The sequence below is a fragment of the Molossus molossus genome, unplaced genomic scaffold (genome assembly GCF_014108415.1).
Source record: "Molossus molossus isolate mMolMol1 unplaced genomic scaffold, mMolMol1.p scaffold_m16_p_15, whole genome shotgun sequence".
Taxonomy (NCBI): Eukaryota; Metazoa; Chordata; class Mammalia; order Chiroptera; family Molossidae; genus Molossus; species Molossus molossus.
This window is the reverse complement of record NW_023425350.1, coordinates 68594775-68618591: the sequence shown is the minus strand read 5'-3', so window position 1 is coordinate 68618591 and position 23817 is coordinate 68594775. Positions and strand designations below refer to the sequence as shown.

Genomic DNA, 23817 nt, shown 5'->3' with positions numbered 1-23817 from the left:
TCATCCGAGCCCTTGGTGATGTTTCAGGGGTTCTCAACCTCAGACATTTGGGGTTCGATTAATCTTCGTGTGGGGCCGTCCTCTGCATTGCAGGATATTCAGGACCGTTCCTGGCCTCTGCCCCCTGGAAGCCAGTGTAGTCCCCACCCAGCGCGACAACCAGAAGCGTCTCCAAGTACTGCCATGCGCCCTGGTTGCAGGCGCCCCTGGCTGGGGACCAGTGTTAGGCTGTGACCTTTCCACACAACGCCTTCCGCCTCTTCCACACTGGAGCCACTTTTCTCCTGGGACTTACATGGGCCCAGAGTCCCTGTCAACCAGCTTCCTAAGTCCATCCCCTAAGGCGCTGCCTGTGCGACCTGCCCCGTCAGCCCCTCGGGGCCTTCAGACCTCAGCCCTGCCCAGGGTGCCCATAATGATGGAAAGGGAGGTACATGCCTGGAACTCTATACATTGTCAAAACCGCAGTGACTAAACCCTCCTTACCTCTCTTTCTGGAAGTTGTTCATTCAACAAATGCTTAGGAGCGAGTATGAATTCGAGGCCCTTCTCTGACCACTTGGGGACACACCAGGAAGTAAGAATGCCAAATTAGCAAGACCCAGATGGGGCGCAGACTAGGATGGGCGCTGGGAGCCAAGCCTAAAGGGTCAATGAGACTACCAGGCCCACTGGACGCCTGCCCTTCCTCTGCAGGGAAGGGTCGAGGCAGCCGAGGACCTGCGTCCTCATCCTGCTTCTGCGGCTCGCGTGCCGAGTGCCCTCAGACCAGTCGCCTGGGTGCCCCGAGCCTCAGTCCTTCACAGGCAAAATAGGGAACAAAAGGGGGGCTTTGAGCGTCTCATCGCTTCTGTCTCAGCACCACAGCTGTGACCTGATCAGTGCGAGCCAGGGCCTCCCGCAGCAGGTGAACAGTGATCAGTGCCGTGAACACGTTCTACACATTGTGACCCGTCCGAGGAAACTTTACAGAATAAACCCACTTGAACTGAGTCACTGGTGAAACTGTGTGGATGTCTTGGTGACAGCAAACACCAACCCCGAGCTGTTTGACCTGCAGGACCATGCCCAGCTGCACACACAGTGGAACCCGCTGGAGTTCGACAGATGGTTCAGGGCGCTGGACTCGGGGCCCGAACAAGTGGGGGTGGGGAACGTAGGGGAGGAAAAGGGAATTTTAGTGTGTTTAGAAGGAGGCGGAAGATACACTGAAGCACACTCATCTCTCGTCGGAGGAGACTGCAGTGTGGTCAGTTCTCAGGCTCAGCCCTCAGCCCGGGGACCAAGCCCTGGCCAGGAGCCCACGAGAGGGGGACGGGGCGGCTGAAGGGCAGGAGGGGTCAGAGGGCGAGCAGGCGGCCTGAGCAGAGTGACGGGAGACGTGGTGGCGATTCAGACCCGAGGCCTCCCTCTCCTTCTCCCGTGCGTCCTCCTGGGGGAGGCGGGGGGACCTGGGTCCCGGCCAGGTAGTGGCCGGGGAACACACTCTGTCCTTAACGTCTCTGCGCTGTTCTTCCCGCCGGTCTCCTGAGGGGTTTGGCCGCAGGAGCGATGGGAAGTGGGTTCACCTTACTTCTTGGTTGGCCGGGGGCTTCCTGCACCGTGTGGAGAAGGGTTCTGAGGTCGTGTCTGTGTCTTTAGTCTTGGCTCGCGGGCCACCTGTCTGCAGGGCTGGCCTAGGTGCTCTCCGCGCTGCTCCCTCCTCCTGCCCGCGTCCTGTCCCCTCCGTCTCCTGAGGCTGCCCGGGCACTCAGTGGGCAGAGCGCCAGCGCACAGACGCCCTGCACGCCCGACTCCAACCCTCACCGTTGCTCCCTGGGTCCCACCCCATGAGGACGAACCCCCGATTTGCTTCTGGAAATGGAACTCATCAGTCTCATTCCCCTATATTCCGATTTTAATCTTTGTCTCTCCTTAGTCGCCTAATTTCCTCCCAGCAGGGCAGAGATTTCTGACTCACACGCTGGAGCTGATCCTGATGGCCTCCTCCCGCGACCTTGGCCTCCTGAACAGGCCGATGAGACTCTCTTCGGGGTGGTCCTCTCCCAGACTGTGGTTCCGTAAACTTTTCTATCAGTCCCACAAAACTCTTTTTTTTCAATTCCTTAAACACATGGTTTCTTCCCAAAAGCCAAGAACCTTGTAACCTTCTTGGAAATGCAGCCACGGAAGCCACGAGGTGGGGGCCCTCCATCACAGCCCAACCACGCCCTTGCATCCACGTATTTATTTTTGAAGGCTCTTCACCATACGTGCATCTTTGGTTTGTAATTTCATGTCTTCTGCACACAAACCTATTTCCCATGAGGTCTTACGTATAAGACACTGGCATAGACACAGATCCACTGAGTTGCTTCGAAGTGGGGCTCTATGAGAAAACACTAGCACCCCAGATACAATGGTAAATATTATAAATATTGGTAGAAAGCAGGATCAGAACCACGGTGTGGAGGAATTCCGAGGGCAGAGGTGGTTTCAGACTATTTATTTGCCCCCTTTGAAGTCTGCTCTCTACATGACCCTGTGCAGTTCCTTATCTTGTTCTGTTAGCAAGGAGAATTTATGGCGATCCAGAAATCTCTCTGGCAGGACTAAATATAATTTTGCACCAAAGGATGGAGGCGGGGAATGGGCTCTTTGATGATAAAACCAAATTTAGAGCCTTCTGACCAGCTGAGCTGGAGTGAGCCCTGAGCAGCAGGACCAGGCACCTCCAGATTGTTCCTGGGGAGCTGCTGGGACCCCGGAAGGGGCATGTGAAGGGAACTGGGGAATGTGGGACAGTCTGACATTTCCCAAACCCTGACGCTGCTTCCCTCCTGCTGCTCCAGGGAGAATCGGAGAGCCAGGACAGTCGGAGCCTCGGCTGGGCAGGAGGGAGCTGGGGAGGCTGGGAAGCAGGCGAAGCTGCAGGAGGCAGCAGGCGGGTCCTCAGGGAGCTCAGAGGAGGGTCCTGAGGGTGGGCGCTGAGCTAGCTGACCGCAGAATGAACACTCGCCACCTCCCTCCTCTCCCCCTGGTCCTGGCTTTCTTTCCTTTCTTTCAAATTCATCTCTACCTCCCTTGCCTATGTTTCTCGTCCCTCCACCTTGAGACCCTCTCCTGTTAACCTCCTCCCTTCTTCCTCCCCGGACGGTCTCCTCCTCCGCTCACTGTGCTCAGTCACACGGTGGGTGTTTAGGTCCGATCTTGACCAGGGGCCACATGTGGACACTCTTGAAGGAGCTCCAGGCCGACACCCCGGGTTCGGCGTGGACAGCAGCCATCACAGGCCTTGGCCCAGGCCGCAGGGCAGGCCCGGCTCTGCCAGCTGACCGCCTGCCCGGCCGCGGCGCCTCGAGCCTTCCCAGAGCCCTGGCCTGAGCTGGCCGGGCCCTTCGCCGGCCATCGGCCTTCCCGGGGGTCACACCCTGCACCTCAGCATCACCTGGGCCAGGTGGGGGCCGCCAGCCTGAAGGACACATCAAGGCTGTGCACTGGCTTCCTGAATGACCCCGGGCAGCTGCCTCCAGGGCTCTGCCCATGTGCATGCCCAGCTGGTCTGCAGAGCGGGCATGTCGCTGAGCTCGAGCCCTCGGGGGCGGGAACGTCCCCTCATGGCCTGCATGTGGGCAGGGGTGCTTGAGGCCCTGACAGGGCGCGGGGAGGCGAGAAGGGGGTGGCTTGGGGCGCAGAGCTTGCGCTGGCTGTTCCAGCTACGCTTTGTACCGACACTCGCTGTGCCCCGGGACAGCTGTCCTCCCTCCGCGGCTGCTGCTTCCCATCCTCACAGGCCTTGTCCGCGCCCTCATCCCTCCCTGCCACTCAGGCGGGCAGACAGGCCCGCCCAGGGCGGCCAGTCCACTGTGCGGGAGCCTCTCTGCTCCCCTCTCCTCCTCTCCTCCTCCCCTCCTCCCCTCCTCCGGCTGACACTCCACCCAGCTCACGATTGTTCTCCTTTCACCACTTTGGTCAAAACAAGTGGCCCATCTCTGCTGACTTCACCCTCTTGAAATTCTGAGCTCTGAGTCAACACTTTCTCCCTTGCTTCCCACACGCCGGGTTCCTTTGGTAACCCTTTACCTCTGGGCCCCCTCTTCTAAGAGGACCCCCACGTCCGAGGAGGGGCGCAAAGAGAGAACACCCCCGGCGCCCAACAGACAGAAGCGGAGGTCGCCAGAAGAGAGCGGGGTGAGCGGGGGCCCTCAGGGGTGGAGGCCTGTCCCCCTCTTCTAGAGCAGTGGGGTCCAAGTCCGAGGACGCCAAGCAGAGCCACGCTTCAGCCTCTGGCTTGGGACCTGACTTTGTAAAAGCTGTCGTTTCACGAGAGAGTTTTGAGGCCCCCAGCACGTTTGAGAACCACTGGTCAGAAGGGCTGTCCTGCTCCTGTCTCCCCCTCGGTGCTGGTTCAATGCCGGGGCCTCCCCCTAAAACAGCCTCATCACTGTGGAGGCCTCCAGAGAGCTGACGACTGCTCTGGGGCTCTGCCCCCTTCACCCCAATCAGGCCTGCTCTGCCCGAGCAGACACCTCCCTCTGCCAGCCGCTGCCCGGGCCCTGGCTGGATGGCTGGACAGCAGGTGGCCTTCTGCCAGGGAGACCCAGCCCTGCGGGGGTCGGCCGCCTGGGGCAGGAGAGCAGAGCCCTCACCTGTCACACCCTGTCACACCCTGTCACACCACATTCCTGCTCAGGGCCCAGCCAGGCCCTCCTCCCCCCTCTGGGCACCTGTAGGTGCTTCGTGCTTGGAATGCGCCGAGGAGAGGACGCTCAGGTGCTGAGTCACTGCTGAGTGTCCTCCAAGGGTGACGCTGCGAAGCGTGCGGGACAGGAGCTACACTGTGGACCCGGCTGAGACTGGCCCTCCATCTTCTTTAGGAATTTGATCCAGAAATTGGCTCCAAAATCCAACGACTTTTTCCTCCAAAGTCTTGTCAATTTTTTCCGTCTTTTTTTTTTCACCCAGACATAGTGTTCACCCCTTCACAGCACCTGGGTCCTGGCCTCAGGGGCCCTGGTCTTCACAGGGCCTCAGGGTGAGGTTCTGGAAATCTGCCACGACCCCACTTCCAGGCACCCCCTGAGTGCCAGACCCCAGGGCCTGACTGCTGCATGGAGACCCACAAACTGGCACCTACAACAGTTCTGTAAGAGGCTGATGGTGGACAAGACTGCGGGCCAGACGGGACCAGACCCCTGGGACCAGGGACTGGCCCTGCGGACCCTCCCGCCCCATGAGGCTGCAGGCCGGGCCTCGTCGTACCTGAGAGGAGGGCCTGGCCCGCGAGCTGCCCGTACACGGAGGCAGCCTGGGGAAAGGCAGTGAAGGGCGGGGCCGAGGCTCCCGCTGGGACCCCAGGGCCGACTTGCTGCAGGTCCAAAAAGGCGGAGCTAGATAAAGAGGAAGGGGTGGAGCTAGAACTGGACACCTCGGGGCTTTCCTGCTTTATGGCGAAGGGTGAGTCTGCCAGGGAGGGAGACAAGGAGAGAGGGTGAGATGACGCTGGCGCATGCACAACCAAGCCATGAGGGGGGCGGGCTCGGGCGGCTGGGCTGGGCTCCTCGGGCTGAGGAGGTGGGAGCGCTCGACTCTGCGGAGCCTCTGCCAGGCACAGAGGGCTGCAGCGCCCATCTGTCTGGCAGTGGGGTCGCCGGCAGAGGAGGGGCTGAGCGGAGAGGGTAAGACCCCCGTGGCCCACCAGGAGGCCCAGCCAGCACAGACCCTCTCCTCTCCAGGTCTAGGGCCCTAACACCTTCCTCCTCACGCCAGCTTTTGCCTGCCCTCCAGCCCAACCTGGCAGCTGGGGCTCATGGCCAGGAGATTCTGGGCTTCCTACCTGTCACCACAGGGTAGGTCTGGTGAGTCGAGAGGTTGCGCCCCAACGGTGTGTTGGAAGGGGTCAGGGTGGCCTTCCCATCATCCAGGGTGCTGTTGAGCAGGGGCAGCGGGTAGAGGCCCTGGGGAACAAAGAGAAGTCAGCACAGAGGCCCTGGGCAAGCCTTACCTGCAGCCATCTCTCAGAAAACACCCTCATTGTCCCCTTCTCCTGCCCATTCTTGCCTCCACTTGGCGTGTTTGATTGGTTCTTATTCTCCAACTCACGACCCCAATGTTCTTTTAATCCCAGGCTCATGGCTGGTGGCCTGTGAGCAGGCACAGGAGGGAGCATCCCCTGCCAAGGACCTCACCCTGGCTGGGTGGCGGGTCCCTTCCTTGCCTGCTCACGCGATGTGAAGCCCCAAAGACAAGCTGCAGGCAGAGCCTTTGGCCCACGGCACTGTGCAGAGCGCTTCACTCAGGTCACATATTCCTGTCCAGGCAGGTAACTATGGCACAGACAGGTCGAGAAGCCTGTCACTCTCCCACACGGGGCGGAGCCAAGAGGAAGCCAAAGGGGTCTGGCTCCCAGCCGCTGCCCTAACTTGGGTAACATCAGCACCACTTCTTACATCTGCAAAGGGCTTTGCCTCCGTTGTCCCCATCCGTTCCCCTGGCAGCCCTGTGACGCGGGCAAGTAGTATTACGTGGACAGCCCGGAGGTCTTTATGAAACAGAAACCACGCCGAGGACATCGGCCCTGACCCAGGTGCTCTCTGCGGCAGTAACTCGGCAGCCACGGCGCCCCTCCAGCACAGGGGCCTTTCCTCTCCCTCTCTCCAGAGCCAGACACAAAGAGATGTTCCGGTTCAGCTCGAGGATGATGCTCGGGTTAGCCCTGGGGTGTTCTAATGCCCTCATGTTAGATTCTCCTCAGCCTCCACTGGCATAAGCAGGGCCATCTCCTAAGGTGCTCCCTCCAGAAAGAAGTCGTTCAGTCCAGGGGGCACACACCGCCCCTCCCTGGGAGCCCTCCCACCAGAGGACGAGGCCGCACACGCCTGTTCCCCACATGAGGGTCACACACATCACCGACAGCCAGATATGTCGATGTCGTCACGCGGAGTGGCGTGCACGCCCCGGTGATGAGGGGTGTCTTAGGGGACTGAGCTGAGCCGGGGGCAGAGCGGCAGGATGCCTAGAACCAGGTGAGCCCTGGTTGTGCACCACCAGCCGAGCGGCGCTCTGTCCTGACCTCGCTGAGCCCTGGTTTTTGTCACCTGTGTCACAGGGGCAGCGGGGTCCGCCGCAGAGGCTGATGTGAGGACCGAGGTGTTATGGACCCACGGGGAGGGCTCAGCACCGGGCGCTGGGAACAGCACGTGCTCCGTGAGCGGCCAAGTTCCCAGTCTGTGTCATCCTACCACTCACTTCTGCACCTGACGAACAAGGGGGCACAAGCAGCAGAGACTCCTAACTAAGCCTGGTCCTGAGCCTGGCGCTTCTGTCGGACACCCTCCCCTCCGACTCTGCAGGAAAGGCAGCATGTCTCTGCCCCACCGCCTGAGGACTGTGCGTCTGTCGGCTGCCCAGCCCAGCGGGCCTTGCTGTGCCACGTGAGAGGCCACGGGTGTTCCTGCGGCAGCACCATCTGTCACCAAGCGTGGGAAAGGCACCTCCCAGGCTGGGCTCTCCCTGCCCCACCAGAAGCCTGGCGAATGAATGACCAACAGACGACTGACGGGGGCGGGAGGGTCACTGATCAGCGTGTTGGGCCTCGGTCTCCTCATCCGGGGCTGAGGGGTTGGAGCAGTTCCATGGCTTTCAAACTCCCTTTTCCAGTCTTCAAATAAGAGCTCATCTAAAGGCACCGCCTCCAACACAGTGGGCGCGTCTGAGTGACACCAGGGCCTCAGGCCTGAGCTCCACAGTCGCTTGCTCCCCAGGCCCTCGACCCTCCCTGTCCCTGGCTCGCGTCCACACAAATGAAGGCACTGGACCCTGTGGTCCCAAGCTCGCCCGAGCTCAGGCTCACACGGCTCCCTGTGCAGGTGTACGAGCCAGCGTGGTGCAGCGGCGCGGTCCCCTTGCGATCGAGCAGGGTCCCCTGGGGGCTCGGGAAGGGGCCGGGGAAAGGGTTCCTCCACTCCGCCAGGACGCTGGAGCTTGCACGCTGGGCTGCGCATGTTCCTTCCACGGGGCGAGCTCCCGCGGCTGCACCCCGCTCCCTCTGAGCGCGTGCTGACGCTCAGTGAGCACCCAGCCCTGTCCCCGGTCTGCTGACAGCCAGCTTTCTCCGCACCCCTCGTGGCTGCCACGGCCCAGCTGACAGAATCGCTGACGCAGATCGCCTGCCCAGCTGCGGGGCTGGCCTGGGCCCAGCTGCCCAGACGGCCACTGGCAGGGGTTCAGCTGATTGGTGGCGTCCTCACCACCGTCCTACTCAGATATTAAAGGTATAGGGTTTGCCTTGCTCCTGGACAATGACAGTGTGAGCAAAGAGGGGGAGCAGACATCACCCTGAACTCCTCAGCCGGCCGACTGGCTGGGCTGGAGGGGGTGGGGGAAGATGTGACCGCGGATGGACAGAAATGGCCAGAGGCAGCTGGTGGAACGCTCAGAGCGGTGGAACTTTGCTGGGCCCAGGGGAGACGTCCGCTGTGTCTGCCACCCTCACCGGAGCCAGCCCGCTCCCAATGTCACCGTCCGAGCGCTGGAGATGGACATGCCCTCGGGGCTTGCAACCAGCTTCCTGGATTTCTCAACTTGCTCACCCAGCCCCCCTTCTCTGAGCATCTAGTATAACAGGGCACAAGGCTCGGTGGCAGAGACAGCGCCGGCACACCTCTGTCGCGGGCCAGCCCGCGAGGTGTGAACAGGAGTGGCCGGCGGACGTGCCAAGCACAGGAGGGAGAGGGGACACACACCTGGGAGGAGGGCGAGGATTCCTGGGCAAAGTGACATTTGAGCTGAGTCATAACGGCCCTGCCGGGCGGTATTTTTCCAGGCAGAGACGCGGGAGGAAGGGCACTCTGCAGGGAGGCACACGGTGTGCCGGAGCAGAGAGGTGTGAACCGGAGCGCGTGCTTGGGAGCGGGAGCAATGTGGGGTCATGGGGTTGCCAGAGTGAGTGGCCAGAGGTGGGACTGGAAGTGCCAGCTGAGGTCACAGGGCGAAGGCTTGGGCTGCAGCTCGAGGGCTGTGGGACCTGACCCTGCGGTCTGCACTGAGCGCAGGGGGTGGCACAGCTTGGCTCTGTGGTTCCCCGTGAAAGAGCAGGGCTCAGCATGGAGGAGGGAAGGCAAGAGGGCTGGGAGGAGGAGGAGCAGGTGCCAGCATCTGGCAAAGCAGCGGCTGTCTCTGGCTTGGAGCCGCACGAAGCTCGCGCCCTGAGCCATCGGGCAGGTTCTGGCTGCTCTGTGGCAGGACCGAGGGCAGGTCACGGGCCTTCAGAGATGGCGGCCTCTTGGCCGCAGCCCTCCGCAGCTCACCTGCCCATCCCGCGCCTCACCTGCTCGCCTTTGGTGTGGCTGGGGGAGGCGTAGGCCTCGGGGTAGTGCTGCCGCTCGAAGGGGCACTCGAGGGGCTCGAGGTGGTGCTGGCTGAAGGCGTCCGTGCGGAGGTGCTTGCGGGCCCCGCTGCTGCTCTGGGAGTCGATGCTCAGCCGGCAGCTGTCCTGGTCACCTGGCGTCCCCGGCAGGGAGAAAACTTTCAGGGGACCCCTCTACTCACCCCAGGCCGGAGTGGAGGAGCAGACTGAGCTGCAGAGCGAGGGAAAGAACCCAGGTCCCGGGCCGCAGGGCTGAGGCTGGCTCAGAGACAGGCCACGTGCTGCAGGCCGGTAGCTACTGCTACTACAAAGCCCCTGGCCGAAGGCCACACAACCTGAGCACACTGCCCCTGCACCCCACCCTGCCCTCCGTGCCCCCGCACTCACTGTCATCCATCTTCCTCTTGCTGTCGCTGCCAGGCGGGGCGATGCCCAGCAGCCCGTTGATGGAGTAGGTGGAGCCCAGGGAGTCGGACTGAGGTGACTCCGGGGGCGTCACGGCCGAGCTGGGGACTACAGAGCACGAGAGGGACAGGGTGAGGATGTGGGAGGGACACCCCGAGAGCCCCCCTCCACCACGGAGGAGTCGGAGGCTGGTGGGAGGGCTCTGGGACCAAGGCCCCATGAGGGGCTACCTGAATTTCTCAGTGACTGGTCCCCAAGAGCCCAGCAAGGCTGTCCCCATGGAAGGGCTTGGTCCCCACAGAGGGCGGCAGTGTGGGTGTGTGTGACCCGTGGGTGCGCAGGGGAGTGTGTGTGCAGGTCCCTGACACTCACTCAGAGTGTGTCCTGGGCTCAGGGACTTGGTGGCCACGCAGCTGTCCATGGGCAGATTGAACGGCTGCTGCACTTTGGTCCGGATGATTCTGGAAGGGAGAGAAGAAATGGCCATAGAGAGGAGAGGAGCAAACAGGACCAGCGGCTGCCCCAGATCCAGTTGCCTTTTCACACCTCCCTTGGGTGTCCTAAACACACCTCACACTCAACCTGTCTACCTCAGACCCTCGACCTCACTCCTCACACCTGGTCCTTCCGGGGTTCCCATGGCATGGGTGGCACTGTCGGTCACGCCTAAATACAGATGGGGCTTAACCCCCGCCTCCCTCCCTCCCCCTGCTATCAAACCATCCTTGGTGCTATGGTCTGACCTGTGGCCTCCCCAGCTTTGGTCCCCTCTGCATATCACTGCTGGTGCTCAGTGTGTACCACCACCCACTCTCTCCCTCCAGGTCATTCACGGCCACCCCATCCACTCCTGACCTTCCTAGCCTCTTCTCCCTATTGCAGGCTGACGGGGCTTTCTGAAATGCAAGTCAGCCTGCTGCTTAAAACTGTCAAGGGCCTCTCCTGGCCAAAGGGCAGCCTTCACCGACAGCTCCACCACTGCCTGCTTCCTGCTCCCCTCCTGTCTACTGGCTTTCCTTGGGCTTCTTGTATGCGATCCTGTTAGCCACAGGGCCTTTGCATGTGCTGTCTCACAGCTCTTCTCACTCCTCTTTTCAGCTAGTTGACTCTTATTCATTGTTTCTTACTCAGGGTCATCTTTTCATAACCTTCCCAAACTGAGTCACACCATACTGGCTCACACACCCTCGTGTTCTCGACAGGGCTACAGCTGGACTTCTGCAATTGTTTGAGTGTGTGCTTGAATAGTGTGTCTTCCCGCTACACTGTGAGCTCTGCCGGGACAAGGATGTTGTGTCCCCAGGGCCTATCACATGACAATGAGTTACGTGTGTATGAATGAATGAGTGAGGGAGGGAGCAAATGATTAAGGTAGTGAGTGAAAGGCTAAACAAACGAGAGTGCCTCTCTGAACGAGGGCCCAGTTAAGGGCCTTGTGGCTTAAGAAAGGATCAATTCAAGAAGCTTCTTTTATTGGACGAACAATAACGTGGTGTGTAAGGAAGGGAACTGCAGAACGTACACCAGGTAGGGGTGGGGATGCCTGTGGCCCTACGTAGGCGAGGAGGTGTCATACCGGCCCTGTGCTCGGGCTTCCTGCCTGACTCTGAGGCCCCTTCCCAGCTCTGCTCCGTAAACAGGGAGGGTCTCTCACAACCCCCAGGGCCCCTGGCTGCGCGGTCTCTCACCTGTTGATGGAGCTGACACTGGGCACAGTGTCATTGTCACAGACGCCCTCAGCCAGGAGCCGATCTCGGATCTCCCAGGCAAACATGGTGGGGTTCTGTCGCTTGTAGTCCCCGATCTTCTCCACCACCTTGGGGGTAGCCACCTTGGGCTTGGAACCACCTATCACCCCAGGCCGGATGCTGCCAGTCTCGTAGTACCTACTCCAATAGACAACCCAAAGATTACCCAGTAGGCAGGGGGGTCTCTGGGCATGGCCTTGGCCAGAGACCCTGGTCCCCTTGGAGGCTTCTGGAGAGGCCCAGGCAGGACGTGCCCAGGGCTGGCCTCAAATACCTGGCCTTCCAGTGCTCTCCTGCTTGGGCAGGTTTGCGCTGCTGAGGACCTCACCCGACCCCTGGCTTCTCCCTTCCTGTCCCTCCGCCTCCTTGAGCACCTGCAGGAACCACCTTGGAGGCTTCGAAGATTCCCTCCTGGGAAAGGGATGTTCAGGGAGGCGCCCTGGGAATCACGGGTTCCCGGCAGCGGTGGTTTCCTCCGCCCGGCCGCGGTCTCCTGCCTACGCGGACTCACTGCACACTTCGGTCCTCCTGGCTTTAATCCCTCCCCAGGAGGCCAGCTGGGGTGGCTGAGGCCTCTGCCGTCTGCTGGTTCACCTTTGCTCCCCATCCCCCACGCCCCCGGCGGGCACTGGTTTTCCACCAGGCTATGTGGTTCAGGTAGAAGCTGCTCCTCGCGGACTCTGGAATCCCAGCCCTGCCCGGGTCTCTGGCCTCGTCCAGCCCCTTGAGCTGAGCCCAGGCCCCAGGGTCTCCTCTCCTCCTCTCCCTTCATCCCCAACCAGCTGCTTCGGCAGATCAGTGACCTACGTCAAGATACCACCCCCTCCTTGTTCTGGATACTCTCTGGTCTCCTCTGCCACAGAATAAATGCTCTTTAAACTCCGTCTGTTGCCACCATCCAGGGGCCATCTCCTTTCTGGGGCACCATCCCATGTCCAGGTCCCCTCTCCTGACCCCTCAAGGGGCCACACTCTTCCCTTATAACTTCAGTCAGGAGGCCAGAGCTTCCCACCACTTAGCAACAGGTCCTTTGCCTCTTTAAAGCAGGCTCCTCCTCCATCCACCTGCAGGCTGGAGAAGGGAAGCAGGTGCCCTGCGCTGACCCAAAGCCCCAGCGGGCTGCCTCAGGGCCCTTCTGGCAGGAGCGGCTCTCCGGACCGGGTCGGGTTGCGTGGGGACCTCAGCCTGGATGCAGGGCTCTGCTCCTGGCTCCTCCTGAGCCTTCGGTCAGGGGTTCTCAGCTCTGGCTTTTGAACAGGAGAATCTCCTGAGGGGCCTGAATAATACCGAACCTGGGCCTTCCCCTACAATTCTCCTTCAACAGGCATGGGCTGGGGCCTAGACCTCAAATGTTTTTTAAAATTAAGGCTCCCTAGGTGACTTTAACGTGCAGGGTCACCTGGTCACCTCATAGAGCTCACAGCATCCAGGCCCAGCTGCCCCAGGCGGTGGAGGCCCGGGGCTCTGCATTCCATCAGGCGACCCTGTGCTGCTGTTGCAGCCGCTCTGGCCTGAGAAGCACAAACTCAGATGTCCCTTGCGCAGGGGTGTGACCTTGGAAGCCACCTCTGAGAGCATGTCCCTGCCCCAGCGCTCCCTCTCCGAGGTCTCGGCAGGGGGCCCTGCATTAGGGGCGGAGGAGCCTTGAGAAAACAGGACCCGAGGCGCGGAGAAAGGAGGAGGGAGAAGCCAAGGGAAGATGAAATGGGTGAAGAAGGAGGGAGGGAAGGGCAGGAGCCCAGAAGAGCGCGGAGGGAGCCCAGAGGCAGGTCCCGGGAGGGGTGGCTGTGAGGCTGCGGGTGCAGACCAGCCAGCGGGAGGCTGTGCAGAGACCGGCCAGCGGGAGGCTGTGCAGAGACCGGCCAGCAGGAGGCTGTGCAGAGACCGGCCAGCGGGAGGCTGTGCGAGGTGAATTTCGTGCTTACCTGCCAAGGATCTTGCTGACACAACCATGGCTGACGCGCAGCTGGCGGGAGATGTCGCAGGGCCTCACGCCCTGGTGGGCCAGGTCCACGATGCGCTGGCGCACCACTTCGGGCAGGGGTCTGCCGTTCACGAAGGCCCCTCCCAGCTGGTTCAGCCCTCCGTGGCCTGTGGAGACAGCAGGCCCGGCCAGGCGTCAGGTCCCCGCTGACCCGCCGCCTGCTCCGACGTGGCAGGCGCTGCACCGGGCCCCGCGGACACCAAGGTGCCTGAGGCAGACCTGAGCCCTGCTCTTGCCGCAGGAGGCTGATCAGAGTGGGGCCTGGCCCTGGCCGCGGTCCAGCGTCGGCCTGCGGACCAATGAGCCCCGGGTCTGATTCGGGCCCAGGGCACGGACCTCAGTTGCAGTTTGTCCCCGGCCCCGGTTGGGGTCGGGCAGGAGGTAACCAGTCGATGTGTCCCTCTCACGTGGATATTTCTCTCTCTCTCTCCCTTTCTCTCTCCCTCCCTCCCTCCCACTCTATCTGAAGATAAATAAAAAAATATCCTTGGGTGAGGATTTAAAAATAATAATAATAAATAAATAATAATAATAAAGAGGGGCCTAGACTGCCAACAGCCCGTTAACATACCACAGGACCGCTGTGGGCCAGGAGCATGCGGAAGGTACGGGACCACTGGGGGGGCCAACCTCAGGCTCAGGGACCCAGAAGGGCTCCTGGGGACGGCTGAGCCGGACGGGGTGAGAGTTAGCTGAGCAAGGAGAGCAAGGAGGACGCCGTTCTGGGCAACGGGACTCTGGGCGGAGGCGGAGAGGTGAGAAGGGGCATGTCTGTTAGACCCATCAACTCCCTAGAGCTGATCGGACTCATTTCCGGGCCGAGAGCCCCATCCTTCCGGTGAGGACACTGGGACTTAGAGTCGCAGTGGCTTGATTCATATGACGTATGTGACTCAGCTGGTGTGAGGAGGAGCCAAGACACAACCAAGGGTGAGGTTCCCACCATGCTGCTTCCTGGCCCTGCGGACCTGTGCCGAGGGGCCTCGGCCTGGGCATGAAGACATCCTTTCTCACGGGGCAGGATGTGGTGACCAGCTGTGATGGTGGAGCCCGGGGGGTGGCTGCCAGGAGGTCAGGCAGGCGAGATGGAAGAGCAGAGCAGGCCTTTTGTGTGAGCCCGCTAGGGGCTATTTATGGCCAAGGTGGGAGGTGGCTCTGCTGGGCACATCGTGCCCATTGCCGCCCACGACTTAGCACATTCAGAACTGCTGGGCAGCATCTCCTCGGGGGCCCAGGCTGTCTTCAGCACAATAGTTATTTTCCTTGAAAAAAAAAAAAAGGTCCAAAGCCTCCGGCCTGGGCAGTGAGTCAGGAGGAAAAGCCCGCTGGCCAAGCACCTGGCAGGAGGGACACAGTGACCCATCTTCCTGGTGAGCTTGGGCACACCCTCCAACCCTCCCGTTCCAGGCAACTTGTCCCCGAGTACTTTCCACCAGGGCTTTCCACCAGGGCTGGGAAGAAACCCGGAGGGGCATCGGGGCCGCCCAGAGGCGGAGGCCTGGCCTGTGCCCACCCCTGAGCCCATTTTGTTGGCTCCTCACTGGCCACAGCCCTTCCCTGCAGACGGGGCAGCTGTGCCACTGTCATTCCGTCCTGGTCCGGCTCTTTGGGTCCAGACACTGAACACAAGGGGGCGCCAGATGGCCACTCAAACCCACACAAGCCCTTGAGTGTCCAGCTTTGTCCCCATTTCCCAGAACTTGTGCTCCAGCCACCTCCCCCCAGGCTTAGGTGTTTGTGCCAGGACCTCCGTATCAGGCTGGTTCCTACAGGTGGGTTCTTCATCCCTGGACAGGCAGCAGGTTTGAAAAACCAAACGCCATTTTGGGGTGACATGAATTGGGTATTTTGACTTAAAAAAAACTACCCTGTTTTTCCATTGAAGCAGTGTGTGGGTAATTGTCCTGAGGGCTGACTAGAGTCCTGAGGAAGCCGAGGCCCAGAACCTCCCGAGAGTTCAGGTGCTGGAGCCGCCAGCCTGGGCGTGCGGGGAAAGGGCTCACGCTCCGGACTCGGGCTTCTCTGTGCTTGATTTTATTTTACTGGCTTCTGAGTGACTCCGTGTCAGTCTGCAGAGCGTCGGGCCTGTCCCTGCATTGACTTTGCCTGTTTTAATTTTAGCATTTGAAAAAGTTGGGTTTTGTTTCAACCTTAGTATTTTCATCCGTGGAATGGAGCTAAAGAAAACCTCTTACGGCATCTGCTGCTGACCCACAACAGCTCCTGCAAGGGGAGGCTGAGAATGAAGAAGTGTTTGGTTAGCTGAAAACTTTGTCCAATTTTTCTGATGTTTAATATTTACATATCTGGGCCCAAGCACGGCCTCCGACTGGGACGGCGGTTCTCAGATGTGATTGTGAGCAGTATCACTTGGGAGTGTTATTCGAAACGCAGGTTTCCGAGCCCATGCTCCGGGTTTCTGAATCAGCAGGTCTGGGGTGGAACCCAGACCTGAGTTTCTAAGAAGTTCCCAGGCAGGGTTGTGTTGCTGGCCGAGGCCACATGGACCTCTGGGCAACGGCTGGTAAAGAAAATTTAAGAGAATAGCTACTTATACGCCTCCTACCCCAGCCCCACTGTCTTCTAGAATAACAATTCCTATTGTCTGTGTAGTACAGTTTCATTTCTTTTTTGCTCATCACATATGTACTGAGTGCCCACTGTGAATCAGACACAAAGCCCTGAGGGTCCCACCTGGTACAAGACGAGAAACCAGGCCCTGGAAGGACTAACATCTTTGGGGGGATGCAACTGTTAAGGAAGAAGTGTTTTGAGAGAAGTAAGTCCAGACGCTAGGGGGTCCGCAGTGGTGGGAAGGAAGCTGTCTGGAGGCGTGGCCAGGGGCTGATCAGGTGAAGTCCACGGGCAGAAGTCCACGTACAAGGTCTTGGTTCTCTCAAGACATGAAAAGACTCACATCACTGTGGGATGGGCCGGAAGGAAAGCTTGGACAGGGCCTCTGGCTGCAGGTGGGGAAGGCCCCTCTGCTTTGAGGTTTGGAGCTGAATCCCTGTAATGGAAGGACATTTGTCCTTCCTGTGTCCGGTGTGGGGGAGTGGACTCCTTTGGGTGAGTCACACCAAATGCCCAGAGGTAGGTGCAGCCTTCCTGCACTGAAGGGCTGGGGCGCCCACTGTGCTGACCACCTTTCTGTGTGGCCGTGGACGAGGGGACTTGGAGGCTAGAAGCCAAAGATGAGTGGGAGCCCTGATCGGGCCCAGGACAAGGCGTGGACCAGGAGGAGGCTTGAAGCTTCCTAGACAAAGGCCCGGTGCATGGTCTGGAGGGTCGTGGGTACGGAATGCGGGTGTGGAGGAGGACAAGCTGCCGGCCGGACACGGGGGTTCTGGGTGTGAAGGCCCTTGGACAAGGGAAAGCTACCTTTCCGGGGCCAGGGAGGGGTGTGCCGCAGCGAGGCGTTCGGAAGTCTGCAGAGCTCCAGGTGAGCCCTGCTGCCCAGAAACGTGGACTTTGGAAAAGCGACTGTCTGGGGCAGCTCTTTGTTCTGTCTTAGTTTCAAGTGTACAGCGTAGTTAGACTGCTCCTCCCACCAATATTTCAAGTGCCCACTTGGGCCCATACATAGTTATTACAATATATATTTTTTATCCTCACCCGAGGACATTTTTGCAATAGAGCGAGAGGGAGAGAGGGAGGAAGAGAGAGAGAGAAACATCGAAGTGAGAGAAACATATCGACCGGCTACCACCCACACGACCCCAACGGGGGCCAGGGACAAGTGGCAACCTAGGTACATGCCCTTAGCTGGAACCGAACCCAGGACTCTCCAGTCTGCGGGCTGACGCTCTAACTGCTGAGCCAAACCGGTCAGGGCACAATATAGTGACTGTGTTCCTCAGGCTGTCATTCACATCTCAGTGGCTACTCTGTAACCACCAATCTGGTGATTAAGTACAAACAGGACTTTCTTTGGTAATTTCTTCACCCCTTCCAGGCTCTGAGGAGTGGGGATGGCAGAAGGAAAAGAGGCGCATTGCCCAGAATTCTCATTACAGCCTCCGACACCCAAGCCCTCAGCTGTGGGGATGGGTCCCTGTGCCACACAGTCCCTTCTCGGTCCCTGTCACAGCCCTGAGCGGTGACCTTATGTGTTTACATTGCCTCGTGCGTCTCCTCTCGTGCACCTAGCACCTATCACAAGACATGAATGACTACTTCGGTAAGACACACGGAACAGACAAATGCCTCACGGAGTGAGGGGCACTGTGACGGTCATTGAGTCAATTCCCCACCCTGGACCCCCGAGTCCCAAACTAAATTACTTTCCTCTTGTCCCTGCTGCGGGGCTTCTCATGCCTCTGCCTAGTCCTAAAGTGACCCTGGTACAATGTCTTGTTCTGTGATGATTTCCACTGAACTACCTTGGGATTTTTGCTTTTGCCCCAAAGAGCGTCACGGTGAGAGCCTGAGCCCTGGGCAGGACTACAAAGGGAGGGGGCCCTGGATATCTCTGTGCTTGTCCTTCTCTAGGGGGAACCGAGAGGAGACAGCAGCCGTTTCTCGTGACCCCCGGCCCTCGGCCTGTTCTGGAACCTGCTCCATAAACTCCCCTCCCTGTTGACTAGTCCCTTCCCTGGACCGACGAACCCTGTCACACCACCCAGGCTGCCTCCCGGCGCCCTGCCCACAACGAACAACACGTGAGACAGACTCTCCCCTTGCCGACGGAACCTTTGCTCCTGTCATGTCCGATCCCATTTCTCAGAGTGCCTTCATACTTGCTGCCCCGCTCCCTTCGTGTCCTCCCCTGTGTCCAGCGGTCCCTCGCCACGTGCCTCAGGTGGGCGCGTGCTCAGACACCGACGGCCGGTGGTGGAGGTGCCATGTCTTGTCACCCCTCTACCAGTCAGCTCCTACCCGCCCCGGCGCTCAGCACACAGCAGCCTTCTGTTCAGCTGTTCTCAGCACCCGCACCTACCTCGGGCGGCCTCATTCACATTTTAATTCACTTGCATGATCACGTGTATGAGTAGTAACGACTCCCACACACTGAAGGCAGGACCTTGTCTGTTTTGTTCATCCATACGTTATATTAGGTGTTCAGCAAGCATACGCCACAGGAATGAACTGCCTTTACCTTCCATTCTCCCGTGCAGAGTACTTCCCAAGCCATGACATCTTACCTCCTGACCATTTCCCTAACCGGGGCTGCCCAGCCACCCGGCACGCATGCGTTCATGCGTCCACTTGGCACACGGTTAGTGAGCATCTACCACTTGCCAAGCACTTTACTAGAGCTGATGGCATGGAGTTGATCCTGCCTCAAGAAGCTTCGGTGTGGGAAGAGGAGACACATATACGTGCAAGTGTTGCTTGGATAGGTGCCAGGAAGGACACAGCAGAAAGCAGTACTAAAACGTGATGGGGGGAGGGCAAGACCAAAGAACATCTAAGTGACGTACACTCTGGGACAAAGGTGAGTACAGGTTAACCAGTCACCTGGACTCATGGGTGTCTGCCCCCAGCCTTGCACATGCGACCCTCAGCTGGGGAGCAGGACACCTAAACCCCAAGCCTGTGCCGCTCCCATGTTTAGGAAAACCCGTGGGGCGTGACCTCATCACCTGTACGGCGAAGTCTAAGTGCCGAACCTGGGGGACCGTGCCCTCGGGAGCTGACCCTGGCCGGCCGCGATTCCTGCCTGCTGAGACTCGGGTCTGATGCCCTAGCCGCACGATGCCTCGCTGTCCTTCTGTGGCATCTGAATCCTCCCATGTCCTCGAGACGCTGTCCTCTGTGCCTGAGTGCCCTTTCCTTACTCCTGCTGACCGGTTCACACTCCCACCTGAATTCGTTGAGGAAGCTACCGCCCACAGGCCTGCTTTTTGCTCTGGTCCTTTTATTTATTTTTAAAACATGTTTTTATTGATTTTAGAGAGAAAGGAAGAGAGAGAGAAACATCGTGTGAGACAGAAATATCAATTGATTGCCTCCTGTACGCACCCTGATGGGGATCGATCCCACAACCTGGTATGTGTCCTGACCAGGAATCGAACCGGCGACCTTTCCATGCACAGGATGATGCTCAACCAACTGAGCCACACCAGCTAGGGCTCTGGTCCTTTCTTTTAAACATACCGGGGCATAATCTCTACCACTATATGTAGCAAAATATAAGTGTGTATTTATTCTGGCTGTGTCCTGTTGCATACGCCGTGTGTCCCTTGAGGGGTGACGTGACTGCTTCATCTGTGAAACCCCAGGATCTAGGACCACGCGCAGCGGGTACCCAGTGAATGCTGACGGAGTGAATTACTGGAGGAAGGAAGGATGGAAGGAAGAGCAGAGGGAAGAAGGCCGGCCCACAGCAAGCTTAGTGGAGCCCGCGCATCATTTGCCCCGAGCATCCGTCTGTCTTCCAGAGGCGTGAGTTGCTTAAAGAGGGGGCTGCAAATGCAGCGAGGGACAGAGAGGTTTCCCTCCTGCAGGGGCCTTCCTGTTGGCTCTTCCCTCAAGCCTCCACGTCACTATTAAAGGTGTCAGGCTCAGCCAGGAGGAGGCTGGCGGTTCACGGCTGCCTGCTGGTTCCTCAGGCCGGGCTCTGCACATCCCTGCAGCCCCCAGGCCCCCAGGTGGTGAGACCACAGGACCAGCTCCGGCTCCCAGCCACCCACACTCTGAAGTCCTCACCAGTCCTGACCAATCGGAGCGGCCCCCTGAGGCCTGGGACAATAAGATGAGAAGTCTGGTCCCTTGGATGCTCTTCCTGGGATCAGCCCAGAGGGCGGGAGGTTAGCACTGTCCTCCCACCTGCAACGGGGAGGGAGAGCTGCTGGGCCAGGGGCAGGGGCAGCAGACAAAGGTGGACAAAGACGCTTCCCTGGATTAGCCTCCCACTGGGAAACAGCCCAGAGCGGTTGGGATTTTACAGCAGTTGGATTTAAAAGACGAGGAAAGAGGGGAAGGAGGAAGGGAGCATGGCTATTGTCAGTATTCAGGCCCCTCCTCCATGAGACAACGCTCAGCACTGACACCTGTAGCCAGGTGGTGGGAGGTGCTTACTCTGGAGCCAGGTGAGCACGACAAACACATCTTCGAATTCCCCTAACAGCCCTTGAGGAGGTGGCGCGTTACCCCACTTTACAGAGGAGGAGACGAGAAGCAGGCTGGTCTGTCCCTTGCCGGAGGCTGCTCCGTGACAGCAGGGCAGAGCGGAGCTGCTGGGCCAGGCTCCGCCCTCCCGCAGACCAGCCTGGAAGAGGGCTGGTCCCCAATGGTGACGGTCAGCCCCGCGAAGAGCAAGTGGGACTTCATGTCACCCCCGGGCGTGGGTGCTTTCCAAAACCCACTTCAAAATCCTCGCCAGGCTTTCATTTTGTTGGGGAATAATTTTCCCTTTTTATGATTTCCTTTCATCAGAGAACAAACCTAATTTCGTTCAATTTCTCCCCATCTTCCATATCGGTTTATTCCCTTCCACTCTTCATTCCCATCCTCTCCCCCCGCCCCCCGCCTTGGCTCTGAGTTTTATTCCTCTGCCTTCAGTCTCCTCCAGTTGCCTTGATTTTATCTCCATCCCTGCGGATCGCCCTCCAACCCCTTCTCATCTCCTCCCAGCCCCTTCCCTGCCCTGTCCTATTTGGTCAAGCACGGCGGCCCCTCCCACCGCCTCTCCCAGCCATTCACCCTGAGACTCCCTTCTCCCCGCCAGGGCTTGGCTCCTCCGGCCGGTCCCCTCCCTGCATCATCTTTATTGCCCGCATGACTGCTCAGGTTCCTTACCCATCTTCCCCTCAAAGGCATTCACAGCTCGCTGTTATTCTTGTATTAGCATTGAACCCATTAAAGCTAATTTGTTTGCCCTAATCTCCATTTATTTTTCCCTAGTTGATATTAGATTTCCCTTTCTATTGCTCCAGCATGATTTTCTCTTTGTCTTCCTAATGGTCTACCCCCCTCTCTCTTCCTCTATTAATCTGGTTGGCTTCACTGCATGGTTCCAGGCCTTCCTGCCTCCCCCGGCCCTCAGATTAACCCTGTCACCTCCCTCTCAGGATGTCCCATGCGCAGTGGATTTCCGAGGACGGAGCTGCTGCAAATGTCAATAGACCGATAAGCTCCCCAAGGATAAAGCCGCTTGGCGAGAAACCCGGTCTGGTGCGATGCCTCCGGACACGGCTGGAGAGCGCGAGGCAAGTAGGGCACACGGGGGCCGCTCTGAGCCCCGAAGGCTCGCTGAGGTCAAGGGTTGCTTGGCTAGGTTCCCCTTTGAGACTGTCTCAAAGATTTCTGGAGGCCCCTGCCAGCGTTTGCAGGTCCTGAAGAGGTGAAGTGTCCCCTCTGGATGGGCTTTGGGGTGGCCACTCCTCACCCCGCAGTCTGGCCTGCTGCCCGGAGCAGACGCCTCCCTGGGTCAGCTCTCAGGAGCCTCACCATCCCCACGGTCTCCCGGCCGACCACCCTGTCCAGCCTCCACCTGAGCCTCATCCTGCGGCCAGAGGCCTGGTTCCTGGAGGGCAGGTGCCGGGTCCCCTCTGACTGCACAGCTGGCCTTCAGGGAGGACAGCCGGCCTTCAGGGAGGACAGCCACGCTTCCTGCCCGGCCGCGGCCGGGACCACCCAGGGTGCTCAGACTGCGTTTCACCTCTGCTCGGATCAACCAGACTCTCTAGGCACAGTGTCCCTAAATCTGTATTTTTAAAAAGTTCCTCTGGTGATTGCCCAGAGTTTACATCCACTCAGTAGATGATCAGTAAATACATACTGAGAGCATTAATTAGTTGACTAAGCATGAACTTCCAGTGCTCACTGGCGGTTCACTAGAGGTCAATGGCCTTGGCTCCTCAGGGCTCCAGATGCCCCAGACTCGGCTCCAGGCAGCCAGGCTGCAGCGAGGGGCGGGGTCGCTGCACTTGGAGAGTGGGGAGGGCGAGGCAGGTGCCCAGGAGTCTGCAAGGTCACTCCCTCTGAGGTCAGAGGCCTGTGGACATTAATACTGTTTCCTAAAAAATGGGTCCATGTGGAAGCAATTTTCAGTTCATTAGATTTCAGCTCCGTGAGCACCCACTCTGTGTCTGCTAATCCCGGCTGTGGGGGGGAGGGGTGGATTCTGAGCAGAAGACACAGTCTGCGCCCTTGAGGCATGTGCAGTTCATCACCCCGACACGCTGCAGAACCCGTTTCAAATCCACGCACATGCCCTCTCCCGCAGTTCTTCCCACAGCCCTGGGGAGCACCGGTGGTATGTGAGTGTGTGTGTATGAGTGTGTGACTGTGCATCTGTGTGTCCGTGAGTGCGTCTGTGTGTGTCTGTGTATCTGTGTGTGTGTGCCTGTGTCTGTGGGTGTCTGTGTCTGTGAGTGTGTGAGTCTGTGTGTGTCTGTGTGGGTGTGCGCGGTGCACAGCCCTCAGCACGGGTGGGGCTGGCTGTCTTGAGGAGGGAACAGCTAGGGACAAATGAAGAAGAACCACTATTTCAAGCCTGACGAACTGAGCAAAATCTGTGACAAAACCGCATATCTGTGCTTCCACACCTGTCGGCAGCAGAGTGGAGTCCCGGAGCCGTGCAAAGTGGATTGTGCTCTCGACAAGCTGCTCGTCACCGTCTGAGGACACTGCCGGCGGCAGAGGAAACAGACACAGCCTGTGGGTTGTGGTTTCAGGGGGCACTCAAGGGCTGAAAACTGGAAGGTGGGGTTCCTCGCTGACCTCCGTCTGGGCTTCAGTTCCCACATCTGGCTTAAGGGGAGCCGATGATGATTCCTGTCCTCCAGTCCTAACATCTGCAACACCAGGGTGGCCCTCAGGCTGGGGACAGGGGGTGCAGAGAGTTTGCGGGGGGCCTGAGCTCACGCGTGGAAGAGGCGTGAGCACACACAGTGGGCCCGCGGGTGGCCATGGGGGCGCTCTGGCTAGCGCAATGCTGAGGGAGACACAAACCAGAGTCATGGGGCTCTCTGAGAGCGTCCCTGGCCGGGAAGGAGAGACGGCCCATCCAGTGTCACAGAGTCAGGACAGCTTTCTGAACTAAGTCCCTATTCATTCCATGTCCCAGGAGGCCCTGGGAACCCTAGGGCCATCTGGACTGGGGCCGCCTTGGCAGGGAGTGAAGGAAGAAGGTGGCAGGGAGGGGCAGAATGAGTCCAGACCACGCACGCCCTGAGTTTCTGACCCTCTTATCAACTGGTTTGCTTGTCATTATTTTCTTAGGTGGTCCCAGACGTGAGCTCTCTTCCTGTGGGTCCTGGGTTTGGGAAGCCGGTCCCTGCTCTGTGGGAGCTGGGGTGGGCACAGCAGGACGGGCTCCCGCGCACACCTGTCAGCTTCTCCTCCTCTCTGTCAGTTTCAAACTGGGGCTCCTGCAGCTGGTGTCC

At 59.3% G+C, this 23817-nt stretch overlaps 1 protein-coding gene across 1 annotated transcript in view; it reads right to left on the bottom strand.

Moving 5' to 3' along the window:
• PAX8 (paired box 8) overlaps positions 1-23817 on the bottom strand; it is a 73843-nt gene that overhangs the window by 7533 nt on the left and 42493 nt on the right. The window contains exons 4-9 of the mRNA XM_036262442.1: positions 13425-13590; positions 11440-11637; positions 10124-10212; positions 9734-9859; positions 9308-9480; positions 5816-5936 (exon numbers count right to left, since the gene is read on the bottom strand). Coding sequence (XP_036118335.1) covers positions 5816-5936; positions 9308-9480; positions 9734-9859; positions 10124-10212; positions 11440-11637; positions 13425-13590 — 873 coding nt within the window. The remainder of the gene's footprint in view (positions 1-5815; positions 5937-9307; positions 9481-9733; positions 9860-10123; positions 10213-11439; positions 11638-13424; positions 13591-23817) is intronic.